The sequence below is a fragment of the Herpailurus yagouaroundi genome, unplaced genomic scaffold (genome assembly GCF_014898765.1).
Source record: "Herpailurus yagouaroundi ecotype Mexico unplaced genomic scaffold, PumYag 140, whole genome shotgun sequence".
Classification (NCBI taxonomy): domain Eukaryota; kingdom Metazoa; phylum Chordata; class Mammalia; order Carnivora; family Felidae; genus Herpailurus; species Herpailurus yagouaroundi.
In genome coordinates this window covers 79,985,885-80,008,729 of record NW_024412395.1, presented here as the reverse complement: position 1 = coordinate 80,008,729, position 22,845 = coordinate 79,985,885, and the positions used below count along the sequence as shown (strand labels likewise).

At 39.9% G+C, this 22,845-nt stretch overlaps 1 protein-coding gene across 10 annotated transcripts in view; it reads right to left on the bottom strand.

The window, feature by feature from the left end:
* Nucleotides 1–22,845, bottom strand: part of CFLAR (CASP8 and FADD like apoptosis regulator) — a 74,189-nt gene that overhangs the window by 11,107 nt on the left and 40,237 nt on the right. For 6 of the 10 annotated variants that reach the window (XM_040475828.1, XM_040475826.1, XM_040475832.1 and 3 more), the window contains 7 exons: nucleotides 19,000–19,413; nucleotides 16,685–16,790; nucleotides 14,888–15,023; nucleotides 13,954–14,039; nucleotides 9,394–9,451; nucleotides 5,884–5,933; nucleotides 5,059–5,137 (listed from right to left, as the gene is read on the bottom strand). In XM_040475828.1, the coding sequence (XP_040331762.1) occupies nucleotides 5,059–5,137; nucleotides 5,884–5,933; nucleotides 9,394–9,451; nucleotides 13,954–14,039; nucleotides 14,888–15,023; nucleotides 16,685–16,790; nucleotides 19,000–19,361 (877 nt within the window). In that variant the 5' untranslated portion in view covers nucleotides 19,362–19,413. Of the gene's footprint in view, nucleotides 1–5,058; nucleotides 5,138–5,883; nucleotides 5,934–9,393; nucleotides 9,452–11,440; nucleotides 11,501–13,953; nucleotides 14,040–14,887; nucleotides 15,024–16,684; nucleotides 16,791–18,999; nucleotides 19,414–22,845 lie in introns of those variants that run through there. The other 4 variants (XM_040475834.1, XM_040475833.1, XM_040475836.1 and 1 more) reach the window with 4 other exon arrangements.

Here is a 22,845-nt window from a genome sequence, read left to right as displayed (position 1 = left end):
GTAGCAGAAAACAATATCAATAATAAGCCTGTGTATTGCATGTCAAAGAAGCTTCTGTGGTACCTCAGGCAGCCTCAAGGTACTCTACTCTTCCACGTATTTGCAACTCCTTATCCACAATGCCAAAGCCCCAAAAGCTCTGAAAACCTTCAGTTCTTTTCCCTGATTCATTTTGTGGCAAAACCTTTCCTGAACTGATGAGAGGCTATTGAGAGTCTTTATTCCCCTTAGTGTGAATATCCATTCATTTTGCTGTAGAAACACTAACGTATACAATTATGGGGTACTGCCCTGGACCCCCCTGGAGTGTTCCATGAATTACAGCATCTATACTTTGTCATCTTTCTAAACTCTTGGATCTTCCAAATCCTGAAATACAAAGGTCTCCAATTAGGGATTGTGGACCTATAATTCTTATTTATATCCTAGATTTAAAGGGGAATTTTATTTGTGATACTACGTTTCCAAATGAAGGTCTGCTTACCTCTGCTCTCAGAGGTAAGAATGTCCAGAAGAAAAAAGGACGCCACCACAGACTTCCTGGTCTCTTGCCTCTAGGAGGAGGCTATCTTTAATAATATATTAATCCCATGATAGCAAGGAGGGGAAGCCCCACTTCCCTGGCACTCAAGCTGGCAGGCAGCATGTGGTGGCTGCTCCCTCTGAGCCGCCTCCACTGCCATTTACCACTTGCCTTCATAGCTCAGAAGCAGAGGCCACAGTGACTGCTCCACTTCCCCTTGCTGAGATGTTCCTACATTTGTTAGTACAGGAAAATGCTACTGATCTGGGTTGTTACTCATTCCATTGAGGGCAAAGGGGGTAAGGGGACTGGGCAACCCCAAGGACAGCAAAGCTCAAATCACCACCTACAAAGCGTTTCCACTATTAACGTCTGGCTTTCATGACTCCTGTTGCTCTGTTTGAAGAGGAAGTTTACTTACACAAGATTTATAAAGATTTTCAGAGACAGCAAAGGAGAAGACAGAGGAATAAACCCTTCCTCTTAAAATCTGCAAACACCACCTTCCATTCAGGAGCTTAAAAGCCAGCCAGAGCTTTAAGTCAAAGCTCAGATCCATCCGTCTGCATTTTGAGACATTCAACTCTCCATTCCCAACAAGATCAGAATTCTGGTGCTACATCAGGGCACTGAGAATCAGGACCTAGCAGAGGCCTAGCTTTCTCTTCAAGAAGAGATAATTGACCTCTATCAGGTTTCTTCTCAAGGACAAGCCACCAAAAAATAACTTTATCCTTGTTAAACAATGTGACACTGGACTGACCGATCTAACACCGGACTCCATCTTTGTCTCACACAGGGCCAAGCATGGTGTTTTGCACATAGTAAGTGCTCAATAAACATTTATGGGATAAAGGAAAAATAAACCTATCGATGTTTAGAAGACATGCATACTCTTTGGATAAAAGTCCGATTTTTTTTTTTTTTTTTCGGAAGACAGGGCAGAGTCTACTAAATTCTATAGATACAAAGGAATGGTTTTAGAAACACAGAAGCTAACAGACCTTATTCCTCCATTCATCTAGCCAACAAATATTTATTGAGCTCCTATGTGCCAGGCACTGTTCCAGATATCAGACACGTAGTAAAAGAGATGGACAAACTCCCCACCCTCACGAAACTTACATTATAACAAAGTAGCTAAAATCAGAGGCTTTGGAGTAAAGCTTTCAAATGTCAGCACTATCAGTTACTAGGGAGTTAAGGAAGGCAGTTCACTGTGTTCTGTTTGCTCACCTTGAAAATGGGGATAATAGTACCCATCTTACAGTATTATTTATGAAGATTGAGTGAGAATTAGCAAAATACCTGGCACAGAGCAGATTTTTAATAAACCTTACACTCTCATCATCACCACCCCTGTTAGTCTCACAATATCACTGTTAGTTTCTCTCGGAGCCCTTGTTTCAATTGGCAATAATGTCTATTCCCAGACTCCTGCACTCCTCCCAAATAATCAACATTAACCAAATGATTAAGTTAACTAGGCAAGAGACAAAGGAAACCTCACCTAATCTCTCCAGATGAAGCACCCCCCTCCCATGCTGCCAAGATGGAGATGAAGAAATGAAGTGTGCTGCATGGATTTAGGATTACTGTCAACTGAAGCAGGATTTCAGGCCAACAGGCCTCAGTGAACAAGTGCCAGGAGAGAATTGGAAAACGAGGAGCTGGAGCCCTAGAGAGAGGGTGTGAGAGAGGAGACTGCCTTCCACTTCAAGTCAATTGATACTCTCCTGCTATTCTGAGTCTCTGCTGGTGCTGGTATATAAATGGATTCAGGACCCTTCAGATGATAAAAGCCACCACACATGGGAGTAAAAAGTGTCCTGTTTCTCAACTATCAACTGGTCACCCGGCCACCAGGGGCTTGTATTAGTAGCCTCAAGATCAGTTATTTGCTTTGTCCCCAGAAGCAGGGAGAGCTTCAGTCAAGGGAGCAAATGTTCAAACACACCTATGTCAATACCTGCACATGCCTCAGGCCAGAGATACTGTCCCAGGAGCCACCTCCAATGTTATCCTCACTCCCATCTTTCTCTCCTATGGTCTTGCCACCCCCTACCCTCCCTGGCCCCAACCTTTGTACTCAGACTCTCTGTCTCTGTCAAGCCCATTCATACTGATAACTAGTGGGAGTGGACTGCCCACCTGGGTATTTCCCCTCCATTCCAGTTAGCCCCAGCCTATGGGAACCTGCCCCACTCGTCCCTGAGCCCCAGTGCAGGTGTCAGACCCCCAGTCCTCTGTTTCCTCATTTGTCTGGGCTCAGACTCCATGTACAAAGCCACAGAAAGTTCTAGCTTAGTGGTTTGCAACAAAAATGAAACAAACAAAATGAAAAAACAAGGTTAGCTAGCATTTAGTATATGCTCACAGGGTGCCAGGCACTGCTCTAAGCTCTTGACAAGTATGAACTCACTCACTTCTCCCAACTTCCCCAAGAGAGAGGTCCTGTTACTAATCCATTTTATAGAAGGGAAACTGAGGCATGGAGAGTCTAGGAAAATTGCCCAAGGTTATAATTTAGGACATGGCAGAGCCACGATTCAAACCCATGCAGTCATATTCCAGGGCCCAACTCTGACCATGCTCCTATAATGCAGGAAAACATAAATATACATTCAGTCCCTGCCCACAAGAGGCCCATAACTCAGCAAGGGAAGCAAATAGACACTGGCTTTTAGCCACCAATTCATAGCAGGTCATAGCTTTATGATTATCTTCATACAACAAACATACATCGTGCAGTTGGGAACTTTCTGCCAATGAATGAAACAGAACTGACTATAATAGAAAGTAGAAGATGATTACTCTTTTAAAGCAGGAAGTTACTCATTGAGAAAATATTTTCTCATTCTTATATGGATACTAATGGCTAAAAAGGAAAGGACACGCATCTATAGCTGAGGAGATGGTATTTCTCACATTAAACCAAAAATAGAACATGAGAAAATGAGATCATATCTTAAAATTCTGGGAAATTCAAGCTAATATTTGATGATTTGACCTTCTCTTAGAGTCTCTTTCTATAAAACTCACCCTGGTATCATTTAAGTGAGCCTGAAAGACAGGTCTGACTCATTCTAAGAATTTTGAAAAGCAGGAAAACTGTGGGAATGTAATGATCAACTAAGGAAGAGGTAAATAATTAAGCACATTGTTTCGCAATGAGATTCTTCTTACATTCTTTGATGCACCACCAGTGATTGATTCAGTTTGAGTAAGACATCCAGCAACAATTGAGCAAGAGAATCAATTCAGATTGAACAACAAGGAACACACAAGTAGTACAGACTCAGGCCAACAACCAAAGTACAGGGTGACAGAATCAAGTGACACACTGCCTCTAAGTGAACACACATTATGACATTTTTAATGTCCCCCAGAAGAGCTTTCATAGTCTATCTATATGAAATGATGGGGTATCTGCTAACACTGAAGCCAGCAAGCCTTCCATTTTAAACCCCACTCTGGATCCCCAGCCTCCTCTCTGCCACAGCATCCAGCATGAAAAAACCAGACTGAAGCTCACCAACTTTCACCAATTACACCTTTGTGCCAGAGACAATGCTATGTGCTCCCCAGATCTCCTTCCAGTTTCCTCCTGGCATGCAGCCAGACTGAGTTCCTTATCCACTGCAGTTAAGTGGGGCCACATGAGTGCATTTGACCAATGGAATGTGGATGGAAATGATGCATTTCACTTTCTCAGGACTGGCCCCTAAAATCTCTTGTGAGATCTTCCACGAATTTCATTCATCCACTGTGGGATCATGTCAGGGTCCCCAGTTGTGGGTTCAGCTTATCACATCGGGGTCACCAATTGTGGGTTCAGCTTTCAGTTTTGTCCAGCAAAGCCAAGGACGGCAGAAAGGATTACTCAAGACGCCACAAGTCAAGACAGGTGAAAGGGAGGCTAAGAGAAGTCTCCCCGAGCTGCTCTCAAGCTCCTGTATTTATTGGGCCTACATTATAGGGAAAACACTGTGCAATATGTCAGCGGCTACTGCCAGCGAGAACATATAGAAAGCATGCAAAAAAACAAGGTGCTCCTAAGACTACAAAAGAGCAGATGCTGAAAGCAGGGTGGAGAACAAGATAAGATATTCCATAGATAACATGGTCTAAGGAATTCATGAGCACAGGCAGGACCCAATCCCTAAATATGCATTAATTAGATACTGTTCAGCTGTTTTCAGCAGCAGAAAGCAGTATAATGCATTCCCTATAATCTCCTTAACCAGAACATAGCTATTTGATTTCCCACAATCCACCAGCCAGATACAGAGGATCCTGTGGAAAACCCCAAGGCTTCAGATGATGAAGCCACTGAATGACACATGGAACAAAGCTGGCTCCAGCCCAATTCATACTAGGCTGTGCCATGAGTGAGAAAGTTTCCCTTGCTATGTGAAACCACAGATTTTGGCAGTGGTTTGTTATAACAGCTTGTGATGATCACTGATGGATACAGCTTTTCTGGGCCATGACCTCACTGTGGTAATCAGTTAATCTGCAGCATGCATACCTACCTGTATCATTGCCAATGCAGTCAATTATCAGGCAGATTCCCAGGGGCTTGCTCTGCATCCTATATCTCTCTTGTATGTGCTGGAAAGGAAAACAGCAATTGTTGAAAACGCTAGACATTGCTCTGCTTCCTATAGGTCCCGCCCATAAACCATATTTTCTTTTGGATTTCCTCAAACTTCCTGTTGCCAGGTGAGCCATTCAATAGATACAGCCTGAAGTCACCACAGCTGACATTTCCCATTAATTTCATATTTTTCCTCTGTTTGGGCAATATGTTTAAGACAAGCTGTTTCAGTTTTTATTTAATTTTAATGAAAATTACAGTCCCTTTACACACGTCTTAGAGCCACAGGATAAAGACAATTTAAAGCTGAAAGGATGGATCTGTTTCCACAGTAACGTAAGGTTATACAAGTGATATCTTTCCAAACCAGTAAAAAAGGAAGCCTTCTACTTCTATTGCCTCCTTATGGTGAAAAGTTTTCAGCCTTTAAAAAAAAAAAAAAAAAAAAAAAGCCAGAGCAAGTCAAGGTTCAGTGTCATTGCTTACTTATATATTCACCAATCACTCAGCTGGGAAGAGAAGTGCTACTTTGGAATTTCCCTGCATTCCAGAGTTCACTAATGCAATCCACTTCCACAACAACTTCTTTGCTCTATCCAAGGTTCCCCCTTAGGAGATCTCTCAAGAAAAAGGCACTCTCACACTGTCAGCATCCTATTCTTGTCACAGAGAATTCTTAATAGATATTTTAATGAAGCCAGTGTTCCCCACAGATACTGTGCAAACAATACAATACCAAATTAGATCATTTATTCCATACCTGAGGTAGAGATGTTCCTGATTCCTGAATGGATGTCTTCACTGATTCTCCTGGGGGGGGCGGGGGGGCGGCTGAGAGAGAGAAACCATTTACAAAGCTGAAGGAGAACTAACCACACTCCCATGCTGACTGGGTTTCTTTATATCTCAGCTGTCCTCTTCCCCTATTTTCTTCCCCTTACTGTGTCTTCTTTCTTCAGCTCTACTTGGCCCCAAGGTTTCAGCCTCACACTGAAGAACCTAACTGATAAGAAAACACAAGTCTGGGGGCGCCTGGGTGGCGCAGTCGGTTAAGCGTCCGACTTCAGCCAGGTCACGATCTCGCGGTCCGGGAGTTCGAGCCCCGCGTCGGGCTCTGGGCTGATGGCTCAGAGCCTGGAGCCTGTTTCTGATTCTGTGTCTCCCTCTCTCTGCCCCTCCCCCGTTCATGCTCTGTCTCTCTCTGTCCCAAAAAAATAAATAAACGTTAAAAAAAATTAAAAAGAAAAAAAAGAAAACACAAGTCTGCATGCCAGGCAGGGGTTATATAGAAAAACTGCTTAAATAGCAAAGGGGGAAAAAAGGCTCTCCCTTGCCTTTCTCCAGGCGAGGACCAGGTGACTGATGAGTTTTTAAACTGATAGGGAGAATCCAATAACCTCACCACCTAGCAATATCAGTAGCTTTTTTCCATGTGGACAAGGTGGATAAGGCCTAGAGGGGGACAGCCTTAGAGACTGCAGAGAAGGGAAAATGTACTTGTATTAGCCACTTGTACAACAGATGGCCATGTTTTCTTAGTCCAGTGATATTGAGAGATCATAAAATAAAATGGCAGTTGCAAGATAAGGACAGTGAGCCTAGCAAATGTAGATGAGCCTAAAGTCAATATCATTAGGTAAAAATGACTTTATTAGCCCAGATAAGTGGAGAAACCACCAGTTTTGAAGCCATAAAGGGCTAGCTCAAACCCTAGCACCATCACTGATGAGTTCTGTGATCTTAGGCAAGTTTACTGCTGAAGTCTCAGGCTCTTTTGTTTTGGTTTTAAATCCCTAAGGTGAACATACCAACATCTACCTTAGAAGACTGTTGCAAAAATGAGAATGGCAAAGACAAGCAAAGAAAATGCCAGTATTTTTAAGGTTTGAGGGAAATGAGGCCTTTCAAGTGTGTAAGTTGAAACAGTGTTTTAAGGGGCATCTGGTTGGCTCAGTCAGTGGAGTGTGTGACTCTTGATTTCAGGGTTGTAAGTTCAAGGCCCACGTCAGGTGTAGAGAATACTTAAAACAAAATAAAATCTTAAAAAAAAAACAATCTGTTTAAAGAACAACTGGTGATATCCTTTAAAACAACATTTTGCTTCTAGAAGTTTATCCTAAGGAAATAATAGAGCAAGTATGCAAGAATATGTACTGAATAACTGTTTATAATGGCCTCAAACTGGGGCACCTGGGTGGCTTAGTTGGTTAAGCATCTGACTTCAGCTCAGGTCATGATCTTGCAGTTCATGAGTTCGAGCCCTGTGTTGGGCTTTGTGCTGACAGCTCAGAGCCTGGAGCCTGCTTCAGATTCTGTGTCTCCCTCTCTCTCTGCCCCTCCCCTACTCACACTCTGTCTCTCTCTCTTCCTTCCAAAAATAAATAAACAGTAAAAAAAAATTTTTATAATGGCCTCAAACTAGAAAAATACTTAAAAATGAAACTGGCTAAATTAATCATGATACATATAATGGATACTATACATGTTAAAAAGGATAAGAAAGATCTTTTTGTATTTGACATGAAAAGATAGATAAGACATAGTAAGTGAAATGGGTTATTTTACAATATGAATATTATTAATCCAACATACTTAAATATATGTATTTGTGTGCATATCCTTACACATAGATATGCTTAAAAATAACAGTCCAGCGGTATATAAATCAAATATTAACAGTGGTTATCTGATACTTGGGATTAAAAGGAAATTTCTCTTTATCATTTTACATTTAAGCAATCATGGATTAACAGAATAAAAAACACAAAATAACTTATTTTAATATGCGTATCTCAGTGTAAGGCATTTAGTAAGAGCTTAATAAATTACAGTGATCATCATCATCATCCAATTGAAATCTATTTGGAAGTCAAAATTAATATGAAGACTTTTTCTTTTATTAGCAAATAAAGCATCCAGGTGAAAGCAGGTACCTAGCTCTCCTAAGAATCACCAGAGGTGTTAGGTGCCTCACTTATCTCTCCTGTATAATTACAGTGAAGGATAAACCTGCCGTCAGGGTGTGCTGTGGAAAGAACACTGATTGTTCTTCATTCCTATCCAAATCTGCCAGCTCTCCTATTTTCCTTTTAAACAGCTTTCAAAATGCAAATTCTCACCACCTCGTCAGTGTTTTGAGAAACATGCTGTCACTTCAGGAATAAATTCACTTCTCAATAGCTTTTGCTGGAGAGCAGAATACTAGGTGAGGAGTGACAGGCATGAGCTATGCCATCTGGCGAATCTGGGAGAAATCCTTCTCAGTTTCTAGGTGCAGGCAGACAGCATGTAGGCTGAGTCATAAGATTTTGGCAAAGGGCCTGCCACATAAAGAAGGCTTCCATCGGCTCTCAGCACTGCACCCAGGACAAACTCCAAGCCCCCCAGGGAAGACTGAGCCCTCCTTACCTGCCTATCAATCCCCTGCCTCCTTGAGTTCTGAAACACAATCATCTACAATGCAGTGTGAGACCAAGTCTCAGCCTTCACTTGAAGGAGGACTCAAGACAAGCAAAAGAAATACATTTTTTAAATGATGTTATAGGATCAAGTGCTGATGTTTTAAGAGAGAAGAGAGAAATCGTATGGGTTGAAATGCCTAGTTTTTTATTGTATTTTTTCCTTCTTTTTAGGAGTACAGATATGTCATCTGTAGAGTATCTAGATGTATTAAATAAGCTATAAAACAAGATCCTAGTAACCTTTCTTCTTCCTGCTGCTAGATATTCAATTTAACTCAATTTATTATCATGGCTAGGTTAATGTTTCACATAGCCTGATTATAGTTCCATTTCAGGTATAAAACCTGAAACTTCTTAAAAACATCGCCAAGATGATGAAACTGAGTAAGAGGCATTTAAGTTCAAATAAGCTAATTCATTACATAATTAGAAATGCCAAGGACTACATTTTAAGAACTTAACTGCTATTTATTTTGAGAACTTAATCAGAATAGGTAGATAAAGGAAATGGGAAACTCCAAAAATGCAATGATTTTTACTTGAATTATCAAGCATTTATAAAGAATGAATGTAGGGGCACCTGGGTGGCTCAGTCAGTTAAGCATCCGACTTCAGCTCAGGTCATGATCTCACGGCTTGAGGGTTTCAGCCCAGCATCAGGCTCTGTGCTGACAACTCAGAGCCTGGAGCCTGCTTCGGATTCTGTGTGTGTCTCTCTCTCACCCTCCCCTGCTCACATACCCGCTCTCCCTCTCTCTCAAAAGTGAATAAACATTACAAGAAAAGAAAGAAAGAAAAATTGGCCTTACTCTGAGTATCAGGTTGTCCCACATTGAGTCTTTGTTCATTACTTCTCCCATTCTGGAGCTTCAAATATAAAGAATAAGGTCATACCCCCTGTTAGTTTTTTCAGAGGCACTTTATATCACACCTCTTTAAATATCTCAATAGAATTCTTACCCAGGAAAAAAATTAAAGTATCACATTCACAGTTAAATTATCTAAAGGAGAATAGCAAGAGCGGTTAACTCTGTAAGTCCCATTTCTATAGCCAAAGAACAAGGCAACTCTTCTTTTTAAAAAGTAAAAATACAATGAACATGTAAATATGCTAAATTAGCTTATTAGAATATTCCAAAACAGCTCAATGAAGTCAGATGTTACAGTATTGTAGAGTTGCTATAATAGCTCCAAGTTAGAACAAGCTGTTGGAACATCAGATCGACATTCTACCTGATCCTTTAACACAGAGGCAATGTACGGTATGGTTAAGGATGAGAGTTCTAGGGGTGCCTGGGGGGCTCAGTCGGTTAAGCGTCCAACTTCAGCCCAGGTCATGAATCTCACGGTTTGTGAGCTCAAGCCCCGCGTCGGGCTCTGTGCTGACAGCTGGAGCCTGGAGCCTGCTTCAGATTCTGTATCTCCCTCTCTCTCTGCCCCTCCCCAGCTCACACTCACTCTCTCTGTCAAAAATAAATTTTAAAAACTTAAAAAAAAAAAAAGAAAGAAAGAATGAGAGTTCTAAAGTACTGGTGAGGATGTGGAGAAAAAGGAACCCTCATGCACTGTTGGTGGGAATGTAAATTTGTTCAGCCACTGAGGAAAACAGTATGGAGGAGGTTCCTCAAAAAATGAAAAATAGAAATACTACATATTCTGGTAGTTCCACTACTGGGTATTTACCCAAAGAATACGAAAATATTAATTCAAAAATATATATGTACCCCTATGTTTACTACAGCATTATTTTAAAAAGCCAAGATATAGAAGCAACCTAAGTATGTATTGATAAAGAACTGATATGGATAAAAAAAGATATGGTATATGTATAAAATGGAATATTACACAGGCACAAAAAAGGATGAGATTGTGCCATTTTTAACAACATGGATTGACGTAGAAGGTATCATGCTAAGTGGAGTAAGTCAGACTGAGAAAGACAAATACCACTCATATGTGGAATCTTAAAAATATATATATATGGGGACACCTGGGTGGCTCAGTCAATTGAGCATCCGACTCTTGATTTCAGCTCAGGTCATGATCCCAGAATCATGGAATCAAGCCCCACATCAGGCTCTGCACTCAGTGCGGACCCTGCTTAAGAGTCTCTTTCTCTCTCTCCCTCTGCTCCTCTCCCCCGCTCACACTCTCTCTCTAAAATAAAAATAAATTTAAAAAATTTAAAAATATGAATAAACAAACAAAAAGCAGAATCAGACCTATAAATAGAGAGGACAAACTGATGGTTGCCAGAGGAGAGAGGGGTGGGAGGATGGGCCAAATGGGTGACGGCTTCCAGTTATGGAGTGAATAAGTCACAGCCTAAGAAATATAATCAATGATATTAGCTTGTATGGTGACAGAAGATAGCTACACTTGTGGTAAACATAACAATATAACATAATGTATAAACTTGTCAAATCACTATGCTGTATACCTGAAACTAATGTAACAGTTTGTGGCAACGATACTCAAAAAAAAAAAAAAAAAAAATAGTGGGAGTTCTAGCCCAGACAAACCTGGCTATGAATCCTGATTCTGTCACTTACTAGCTATGTAAGCTTGAGCAAGTTATTTTACCTATGTCTGTTTCTTTATCTTCAAATGAGGATAATAGCAATAGCCACCTTATACATTTTTGTGAAGACTAAATGTACACAAGCATTTAGCACAGTGCTAGCTTAAGGAAGAGCTTAATAAATGTCTAGTTACTGTGTTTCTATAATGCTTAGCTACACAGAAGTCACATGTGGGCTTGGTTCTTAAAAGTCAGCTACCAAAAAAAAAAAAAAATCAACTACCAATTCTGAGGGCTAGAATGAAATTAATCAGAGAATGAAAGATTGAACCGACCCTTTCTCTTCTCAGATGACAGGTCCTTTGTAAGGTACATATACCACATACTCCCAACCATCTGATAGGTTCAGCTTTCAAATGACAGTTCTCCTCTGAAGCTATCCTAGCCAAAAGAGAGAAGTATACTATTCATTAAGCTGTGTCTGTAGCTAAGTCTGTGTGTCTAAATTAAAGAAAAACATGTAAGTTGCTTTTATCACTAATAATAAGAGACTTAGCCAGAGGCTGATAATACTACATAGAATTTGGAACCCCACATGGATGTGCATTCACATTTACATAGCTATTAAGGAGATACAACATCAAAACAAAGCTGGATTTAAAAAGCATCATATTGCAGAGTGACACAACTTTTTTATTCTATAAAATGTTGGTATCATGTGTCATTTAGTGTCACTATGATTTTTAAAGCACTTTGCACTCTTGTATGAGTTAACATCCAGGTATTTACCTCCTAATTTTATGAGAAATATGCTGAATCCATATGCCACAGGGTCTGTTTACTAAATGAATGATCAGGGTCACAGATATACAGAAAATTAAATGACAGAAAATTAAATGTCTATTTACATATACAGTAAATACAGTTATTCTCATCAACAAAATAGAAAGACAATAGTAAAAATATGGCAAGGTTTTAACTAAGAGTGACAGTATAATTTATATTAGATATATAATAGCAGAGAATACTCAGAAAATCTGGATGTGAATCCTAAATCAATTTGGTTTCATAATTTGGTATCATAGAGATTCAGAAGGACAAAAGAAAGTATATTTTATTCTTGAAAAAAAAGTGACAGATATATTTAAGCTATGTCATGACTGGTATATAGTTTATTAAATATGCCATGTCACAGAGGAAGGAACATGGACTGGGCCCAGTTCTGGTGATAGGTAGAGGTGGGCAATCACTTAATGCACTTTAGGCCTAAATTTCCTTATTTGTTCAATGAGGGGGTGAACAGTATAATCCTTAATACTCATTTTAGCTCTGAAATTCTATTGCTCAGAGATATCCTCACATCTCACATTTTTCATGAAACTATATTACAGGGTAGTTAATGTTTTCTTCAGATGCTTTTAAAGTGTTTATAATTTAATCATGAAATTGCACTGTGGCCTGAGGCCTGACTACAAATTCCACATATACTAGGATTAACTCTTCAAGATAAAAAATTAACCAACAAGAATTCTGATAATACCTTGCACCATTTACTAAAACAACAACCAGAAGTGACTATGTGATATTTAGGGTCACAACTCAATTACTCAATTATCACTCAATAACAAAAACACTTTTGTTGAAATCATTAAATACGCCCAATAACAAGCAAATGCACAGAGAGGTAAATACAAGTATATTTATTTTGAATCACTGTATTAAAAAAAAAGACTGGAAACAATCTAAATACACACAAGAAAGGGCTATACACATTGTAATATACCCAGGATTAATCGTAGGATAGAAGTGATTTATTGCTCTTCTTTTATATTTCTCTATACTTTCCAAATTATCTCAATGAACACATGCCAATTTTGTGACCATAAGAAGTTACACATATTTCAAAAACAAATGCACATGACTATCACATTTTTTCAGATATTAAAGTTCCAGAAAGTAGAACCATATGCACCCATTAAAAGCAATGACAAAATAGAGGTTGTCACATATGATTCATATGGAACAATTTCCAAGAATTCTCAGCTCAATGGGCATAGTGTTCTACCATTTGCACAGAAAGGAAAAACCAAAAATGAGATATGGTATGTGTATAGACTGTCTCTGAATGTGTATAGAAGAAAATGGTTAACAACAGCTGCCTCTGGGGAAAGGAAGTGGAGTAAGAGAAAACATACTTTAAAAAATTCTTTTAGTATACTTCGAAATTTTTGTCCATGAGGATGCACTATCTATTTATATTTAAAAAGCTAAATCTTCTAGGGACGCCTGGGTGGCTCAGTCAGCGAAGTGTCCAATTCTTGATTTCGGCTCAGGTCATGATCTCAAGTTTGTGAGATCAAGTCCTGCATCCAGCTCTGCAGTGACAGCAAGGAGCCTGCTTGGGATTTTCTGTCTCCCTCTCTCTCTGCCCCTACCCCATGTATATGCACTCTTTCTCTCAAAAATAAATAAATAAATAAATAAATAAAAACCTGAATTTTCTAAAGAACAAATGAACTATGAAAAAAAATGTTCAATTGGATATGTAGATACACAAACATGCATAGAAAAAAGACTAGAAGGAAATTTGCCAACATACCTTTAGATAGTAGGATAGAAGTGATTTATTGCTCTTCTTTTATATTTCTCTATATTTTCCAAATTATCTCAATGAACACATGCCAATTTTGTGACCATAAGAAGTTACACATATTTCAAAAACAAATGCACATGACTATCACATTTTTTCAGATATTAAATAAAGTCCATGCTGTGCAAATGTCTGTATTTTTATCAAAGTTCTGAAACTGTTTCATGCTGGAATTCCATACATGTGCTCCAGACTCACCCTTAAGTTATATGAAGGATCCTTAAGACTCAAATTTGGGAGAGATGCCTGGAGTGCACTTATATAACTTGTTTCACCTCCTTGAGCTATAAGCAGGAGAGAGGTATGGAGTTAAGATTTATAAGTTACTATCAAATGCATTTTCAACAATGGCTCAGTTCAGGGTCAATCATCTTTCAAAATATCCTAAACTTTCTAACCACCCTACTAAGGTCAAAATATCTCCCACTATCATTAAGAATGTGCTAAAAATGCTACACCCATCCTTGATTTTTTTATTGGTCATGGGGTGGGGGGTATCTGTAGATCACTGGGTCTCAGCTATCCCCATTAGGCTGTAACTCTATGGTGGCAGTGGACTGCTAACAGAGCAACAGAGTCCATGCTGAGCCTGAATCTAAAAGACAATGGGGGAGGGTGGCATGAGGAAGAAGGCCAATGTGAGACTGGTCACCTTTAAGAAGGGGGCAAATGCACCCTTTTCCATGGGGTTTTGGAAACTCAGGACACATGCAGGGCAGTTATGGGATCCCAGTGACAGGATGAGACCCAGAATTGGATAGTGGTCAGGCCAAACATTGGAGCAGTGCAGCAGGGCCTGGCATATCCTCAAAAGCTCTGAGTGTCCACTGTGCTGCCAACCTATGCAGAAAATGGGGGTGCAGACTATTTCATGAAGGCCGGGATGTTAGGAACTTCTCAGCAGCATTTTGCAGAGAGCTGAGACTCTGTGATCATGGGTGTGGGTGATAAAGTCAGCAGATCTGAGATATGAAAGTTAGAGGGGATGTGACCTCGAGCCACAGGCTAGTGGGGGCTGTGGACACTCAGGTTCTGTTCCCTCCACCCATCCAACAAATGAATCTTTACCAATCAAACCTAGTATGCCCAGGGTACTTTCCTTGGGCCACTGAGAGGCCAAAATTCTACTTACCAGACTGCTTGTATTTCTGGACTTTTGTCTTCAGGTCTATTCTGTGGATGTTCTTTAAGCATTTTTCTAATAAATCCAATCGATCTGGAGCAATCAGATTTAGCTTCTCCAATTCAATCACAAGATCTAGGAAACTCTAAGAGAGCCACCAAGAAGAAACAAATGTCAGTAAGGTGGACTGTTAAGCCCTAAATGTGTGATTTGTAACAGCAAGCAAATGTGAGAAGAAGAACCCATTCCATGATCTGCAGTGATCTTAAACCAGCCCTCTCTGTTTCATAGTCCCTCCAGGGCCAGAAGCAAATTACACTCCTGGATTTTACAGAGAAAGAGGTGGTGGTAAGTCTTTTGGCGGACAACCTGTACCTAGGTTGGGGACACATGAGTCATTTTACGTCATCAAGAAGTACTGTGAGATGGGGCAGCTGGCTGGCTCAGTCAGTAAAGCACACAACTCTTGATCTCAGGGTTATGAGATCAAGCTCCACATTGGGCATGGAGCCTACTTAACAAAAACAACAACAACAAAAAAGCACTGTGAGAGAGCAGGCCTAAAAATAAAATCTGCCTGAGTTCATTCTGTTCCAAAAGGCTACTCTGGTATTATACTGAAAAACTCTAAGGGCTTTCCTAAAAAGGGAAGAGAGAAGATAGCTGGGGGAAAGAAAAATCCCCATGATGCAGTTTTGAAGTTCCTAAAATATGTAAAATTTTTTCAATGTTTATTTATTTTTTAGAGAGACAGACTGAGAGCTAGTGGGGGAGGAGCAGAGAGAAAGGGAGACACAGAATCTGAAGCAGGCTCCAGGCTCTGAGCTGTCAGCACAGAACCCAGTGAGATCCCACGAGCATGAGATCATGACCTGAGCCAAAGTCGGACGCTTTACTGACTGAGCCACCCAGGCACCCCAGAAATTTCTAAAATATCTTAATCACTGCTGGACATTCCAATTCATTCTGACTCTGGGAGTATGAGGCAAAATTAAAAAGTTAGGGTATATTGCTACTTACTTGCCCTAGACCACAGAGATTATGAAAGAACTATATTTCAGAAATAGGCATTGCTTTGGGTTTTATTTCCTCTAACATTTAGTTACTGAGGCGCTATATTTATTTATTTTTAATAATAATCATCATGAAATTGATATAAGTGATTGGCAATAAGTTGACTTGAGGACACCAAAAAGAAGTTCTATTTTTTCCTTTTCCTTCCCATTTGACGCATTTGATGGTGGGGGCATACAGTCACCCTATATTTATAGATTTCAGAAACAAAAGTACAATTATTATGGAACATGAGAAAATTCTCAAGCAACAATTTACCAGAGTCCTTAAAGGCAGGTCCTTTAAGAACATATTTTCATATTCTAGAGACCGGAGTTTTTCCTGGCCCATCCTTAGGCCAGCAGTACCACATAAGGCTAGACAATTTAAATACTTTTCCAGCAATTGCAATATCCCTGAGATCTTGTTTCCTACCTAGTTTCCAATCCCAAATCTCTAATTTTGCCATTCCCTGGATACACGAGTCATAAGTACCTTCTCCCTCCCCACCTCCACATGCAGCCTAATGACTCCACACTGATCTCAAGCTAGTTGAGGGAAAATAGATGGCCATGGGAAAGCAAGATGAAAGTGAATTTGAAGTAAAAAGATTTACTTTTCTCACTTCCTACCTTCACTCCCAGCTTGGGTCTCCATATTCAAGTGCCCACTTCCCTCTTCCCACACACTACAGAGCAACCCTCTCCTTCTGATATGCCCTTGGAAACATGAACCAAGAAAAAGAATACTCACCTTATCCTTGGCTACCTTGCTTCGGCCCATATGATCCCTCATGAGGAAAATTAATGAGGACACATCAGATTTGTCCAAATCTTCACCAATCTCTGTCATCAACACCCTGCAACCAGACAAGATTTTTTTTAAGTAAATTCAGATACTAATCCTAATGAAAACACCAAAAGCCTACGCTTCTGCTATGCCAATAATTGCTTAAAAGACTAATTCAGGCCCCCATTTGAATATGCACCCCCATAAAACAGAAAGCCTAGACCACCCTAGGACGAGATCTTAAGGGAATTCAAAAAGGAAATTCATCCTTTCTCCTACTTTCAATAAGAGATAGTACCTCTCTTTCCAACTAACTGATCTACAAACAACTCAGAGAATAAAAACTTCCCTAAAGAATCCCCTAGCTCCCCCAGATGTTATGATGAAATAAGCGAAGAACATATATGACTAAGATGAAAGATAGAAATAGAATTTGAAGTCGTCCTGTCTTCCCCATCTTACAAGCCTCCAGGTGATGAGGATGCTGCAGATCCAGGGCCTACACTTTGAGTCACAAGCTTCTAAAGCAAGCTTATTCCTGGGATATCCTGGCCCACTCCTAAACTCAAAGGGTAAAAGGTATCTAGATCCTGGGGATTATGACCATAGATATTTTTGTCTACAAAGCCTCACCTGACTCAGTCACCTCTGCTCCTGTTGGAGCCACCATCACAGTTTACCTGGGCTCTCAGGATACCCTGTGGTTGGCATTATTGCCTTTACATTGTCATCTCTGCTTTAGAGGGCTGTTTTCCCAATTAGGCTCTCAAATTCTTGAGGACAGAAGATGCTTCTTTCATTTTGTTCTAATGCTTACTATACACCTGGCATATATTGACCGCCCCCCCAAAAAAAGCCCACTGAACAGATGCATCAATGAATCTAGCATCCCCTCCCTCTACCCACCCTTTCCACCCAGAGGCCCTAAGGAACTGCCTACATTCACATTAGTAAAGAGACAGGAAATAGAGAGTGCCCCAATTTATTCACTGAAACCCAGCACCTCTGAAAAAGTTTTAAGAACATATTGACATTTTATGATGGTTGAAGAGGTAGAAGATGATCAAGAACAACAACAACAATAAAAATAAACTCTTTCACTTGTTTGTGTGTTTGTTTTTAAGTAGGCTCCGTGCCCAGCATGGAGGCCATCATGGGGCTTGAACTTATGACCCTGAGATCAAGACCTGAGCTAAGACTAAGAGTTGGATGCTTAAGCAACTGAGCCACTCAGGCACCCCAATAATAAACTCTTGTGATTGTAGAGGGATTCACAGTTTTAAAAGTACTTCACATACTAAATTATCATAATTGATCTTCACCAACAAACTTGAGAAATCAGGTATTATTATTTTTAGCTTTATAAGTAGGAAAACAAAGTCCCAACTGGTGTTAGTGGCTGGCTCAGCCTAGGTGGCCTATAACTGGTATTTCTGGGACTTGAAACAGGCCTCCAGACCTCAGGTCTCTGACACTTTTCAAGGGCAGAGCTGCTTTCAACTCTCTTTAATACAGTTCTCAATAATACACATCTTCTCCAAATACACACCATTGATATAACTTAAAGGCTGGTGGTCTGAAGAAAAAGGAACCATTAATTTAAGGTCACAAGTTATCTTCCTTTCTCCAGAAATGCATCCTTTCTTATGGTTTGTGTGCTCCTCTCAGTCTCCAAGAGAGTAGTTTGTTAACAGGAGGAAGGACAAACTCAGATGGCCTCAACTAAAGGGGACTCCAGTGACCATCCCTCTCTGAACTGGAGGGGGCCTATGGCTGTTTAATTGATGAAATGTTCATTCAGCACCCCTGCCCTACCAAGCCTCTAGGGGCAAGGACCCCAAAGAAACTCACAGAAAGGGAGTCCACTTCATAAGCTCCTTAGCCGGGGAAAGACCAATGGGGACTCAGGAGGGAACACAGAGCTCTACAAAGGTCAGGAAAATCACTGTCAGACTTGTTATTTCCTTTCTCAGTACCGGAATTTGCCAGTCTGACATCACAGACCACAACAGATCCCACAGACAGAGAATGGCAAGAATTACTAGTTCTTAGTTGTTCTTATCTCTCTCATTCTATCCATTCGGCAAACACATACTACCCAGCCCTTCCACTTTCTTTATGATCTTCTACCCAGTTACTTTAAGTGAACATGTTCTAAGAATTCAAAGACTTCAAAGGAATGAAGTAACATCATAAGGCAGTCGAATCTGTGGGCACAGAAAGTAATGTGTTTCACTCCCTCCCACCAGGTCCAGCCTTGGGAATAGATAATGAATTACCTATAGTCTGAAACAAGCTGAGGATGCCTGAGCAGGTGCGTCTCCACCGCCCTTTTGTCCATCTTCAAAATCCGCTTGAGCAAGTCAAACCGCCTCACTCTGTACAGTAGCTCAGCCAAGCCCATGGCAGACAGCTTTCCTCTCTCACTTAAAATATCCAGAAGGTCCCTGACATTAAGGGGAACAACATCTGCAGCAATGTCCCGGCACAAAAAAAGAATCGTTTCCTTCTCGTCTTCATCAAGTGCCTCTTCAACCTGATAGATGACTTCAGCAGACATCCTGCGCAGTGTCATTCCAAGGAAATGCAATAATAAAACTCCACTCCAGTCAACAAAAGGCCATGAGGCTGCTGACATCATTTCTGATGGTTTTCTTCATTTCTTTCAAAATCCCCTTTCCAATGGAGGAGTTCTGTGATTAAAAGGGAATCTTTTTAAATCCTCTTATCAAAATAACTTATGCCTAACATTCATGGTATAGGTTCTTCCTTTCTTGGTCTCTCTAACTTAGAAGATTAAACTTGTATTGTTAACCCTATAGAAAGTGATCTTCAGCAGACAAAGCAACTGATTGAAAAATCAAGACACACAAAGAAGGTAACCTACATTTTAAAGGAAATGAAACCAGAAACAAATTATCTCCCAAAAATCCCACAGGTCTTATCAGAATTTGTAAGAATGTAAAATACAGTAAGAAGAAAATCATAAATGACGAAATGGCGTATGAATAACCTTGGTGGGAGGAAGAAGAAAATGCCCAATGATGAAGAAGCTAACTGGACCAGAAAAACTGGTGTCACAGGGTTAACTCCCACTTTCAGTGACCCCAACCAGGTAAGTTTAAACAAACACGGGTCTTGACAAGAGACCTTTGGCAGGGTGTCAGAACTACTCCACCCATTTTTCCCAGCTGTCTCCTACTATAAAATTCTTCATTTACACCTATAAGTAGAAACCCTCCCTGGCATCCTCCCAAAGACTCAGGTCATTTTCACAACTTCATCATGAATGCTCATAGGACCTCCCACTTTATCTGAACAAAGGCCTTGTCAAGCTTTGATCACTGCTTCAGACCCTGAGCCCATGGAAGTGCCAGAGGCCCCTTACTCTCAACACATTACTCAGGTCAGCAATTGTCACAAGAGTTCCTGACGGTATCAGTGGAAGGAAGGAAGGAAGTAGAACAGAAAATCTGGAGAAAAATCTTGGTCCCAGGGCTGGACTTGGGTGGGAGCAATGGGAGGTCATGCCATGGATGACTTCTTAATTTTTTTCCATTGAAACTCAACCTATTCTCTTTCAAAGTCTAAGGTGCAAATGGCAGTCACTGTCTATTCTAAAGTTTCACAGCTATATTTTATGTTAAATAAACTCTTGTGTTCTGAAAGAGTATCTTGTCTATTTCTATCAGAGAACATTAAAAAAAAATAATTGGAAATACAACCCAACTATAAGTTGCTAACTATTACTATGTATTTGTGTACAAGTATATTTATATTTTTTTCTTTTTCTTTTTTCTTTAGGAGAGAGACAGATAGTGCAAGTGGGAGAGAGTGGCAGAAGGAGAGGGAGGGGGAGAAGGGGAGAGTGGGGGGGTGGGGAGAGAGAGAGAGAGAGAGAGAGAGAGAGAGAGAGAGAGAGAGAGAGAGAATCTTAAGCAGGCTCCATGTTCAGCACACAGCCCCACATGAGGCTTAAACCCAGGACCCTGGGATCATGACCTGAGCTGAAATCAAGAGTAGGATGCTCAACTGAGTGAGCCACCCAGGTGCCCCACTTGCATTTTTATATTATTTATCGAGCTATATTTAGTAAAAATAACACTGAAGGTATTTTATTTATTTATGTACAATTTCAGTCCATAATAGATTTAAGGCATCTTATAATAACAACACTAAGTGCAAGAAATATTTTATATGAGAACAAGGCAGGGGGAATTAGGTTAAAAAATATTAGTTTAGAAAGTTGAGCTGGGGTGGAAGGATAGAGAATACAAAGCAAATATGCAGACCAGAAAGGCCTAAACAGTGTTTAGTAGACTGTGAATTTGTCCCTGAGTTTCCTGGCAGTCAAAGCAAAAAACGGTCTATGGGACATTTTTTTTGTTCTTGCTGTCAAAGACAAAATACCTTCTTAGAGTAAGCATAACCTCCCTAGAGATCCAGAGTCCCCCATAGATGAAAATATTGATAAGTTCTTCAGTGTCTGAAAGTAACAAAATCAAATTTACTTTAATTTTCATTTTATTTTTCAAAAATCTAAAATATTTTGTTTTAAAGTAGATCACTTATATCTTTCACACTGGGCTTCCCACAACCAGGCTAAACAGGTGACTCTTAATAAAAATAGACATTTTACTTAATGCATACTTGCTAATAGGTATTCTTATGTCTATGGCAGTCTCATACTCATTCATCCAAACTTCACTTAAATCTAGCCATTGTGAATGACTGAGGAAATAGAATTTACTAAACGATTGCTCAATGAAAGTAGAAAAACTGGCACTCAGACTTTTTTTTAAATTTTTTTAGAGAGAGAGAGAGTTGGGGAGAGGTACAGAAGGAGGGAAAGAGAGAGAATCCAAAGAAGGCTCCATGCTCAATGCAGAGCCCAACACAAGGCTAGATTGCACAACCATGGAATCATGACCTGAGCCAAAATCAAGAGTCAGATGCTTAACCAACTGAGCTATCCAGGCACCCCTACTTTACTTTTTTTTAATCTGAAAGCTTAATAACAATTTTACGTGTTCCAGGGACCCTAAATCTATACTTTATTCAGGGGCTAACAATACTTTAACATAACTTCTAGTTTCCATGAAAGGTAGTCAAGTACTTCTTTTTCTATTGACTAAAAGTCACAATTTTGTTAGTAGTTGTTATAAATTAACCTATAAAATATTCATACACACTAGAAAGTATAAAATAAGGATGAGGTCATTAAACACAAGAGGAATAAATGAGATGTTATCCAAATTCACAAGACATATCTGGAAGAAAAAAAAGCCAAAGAGAACTCTAGCAATCAAATGTACAATTCCCTGTTTTTGAAAACAGTAGCCAACTTTTGGAGTTCATAGTTATCAATGATGTAATAATTTTGTAAATTGTTAACAAAATTAGATAATCGCTTTTAAAAATATTATCTGCTCAGTTTGTTCCCTCCAACCATTATACCAGGACTGTTTTCTGCCAGTCACGCACACCCAGCAAGCGAACTGGCATGCTGTCTTCCCTCTGTACTAATGGAGGTATAGTTTGGCAGCAAAATCCAAATTACTCAGTGGAAGCATCTGGCATATTCAGGAAAAATATCAAAAGGAAAACTACAGATCTCACACTGAGTCAAGCCAACACGCAGCAAAATGCCAGTGTGTATATGTTAGGGTGGTGTTGAGGCAGTTAAGTGTAGCTAAAGGTGACAGGCACTTGAGAAAGGGGAGCATGGAAGGGAGACCTAGGGCTAGGGTCCAGATAATCACTACTTTGTTGGGGTTTCTTTTAAGCCCAAACCAAGAAATTAACATAAAAAGTACTCTCAGACTAAGGAAGCCTATAAGATCTTCAGAGGCAAACTCAAAACCACCCCATAAAGCTACCTTCACAACCCAGGGCATATGAGACATCCATTATGCTAGAGGCAAGTTCATGCTTAAAAATTACCATGTACAAAAATAAAAATCACCATGACAGTAGACAACACAAATAAAATTCACATCTGAAGAACCTACATCTGAAAGAATTTAAATAAGTATGAAAATAATTCCAAAAAAATGAGGAAAATTTCTGCAGTATAATAGGCCAAATGAATGGTTCTGAATCAGTGGCAATTTTGTCCCTCGGGG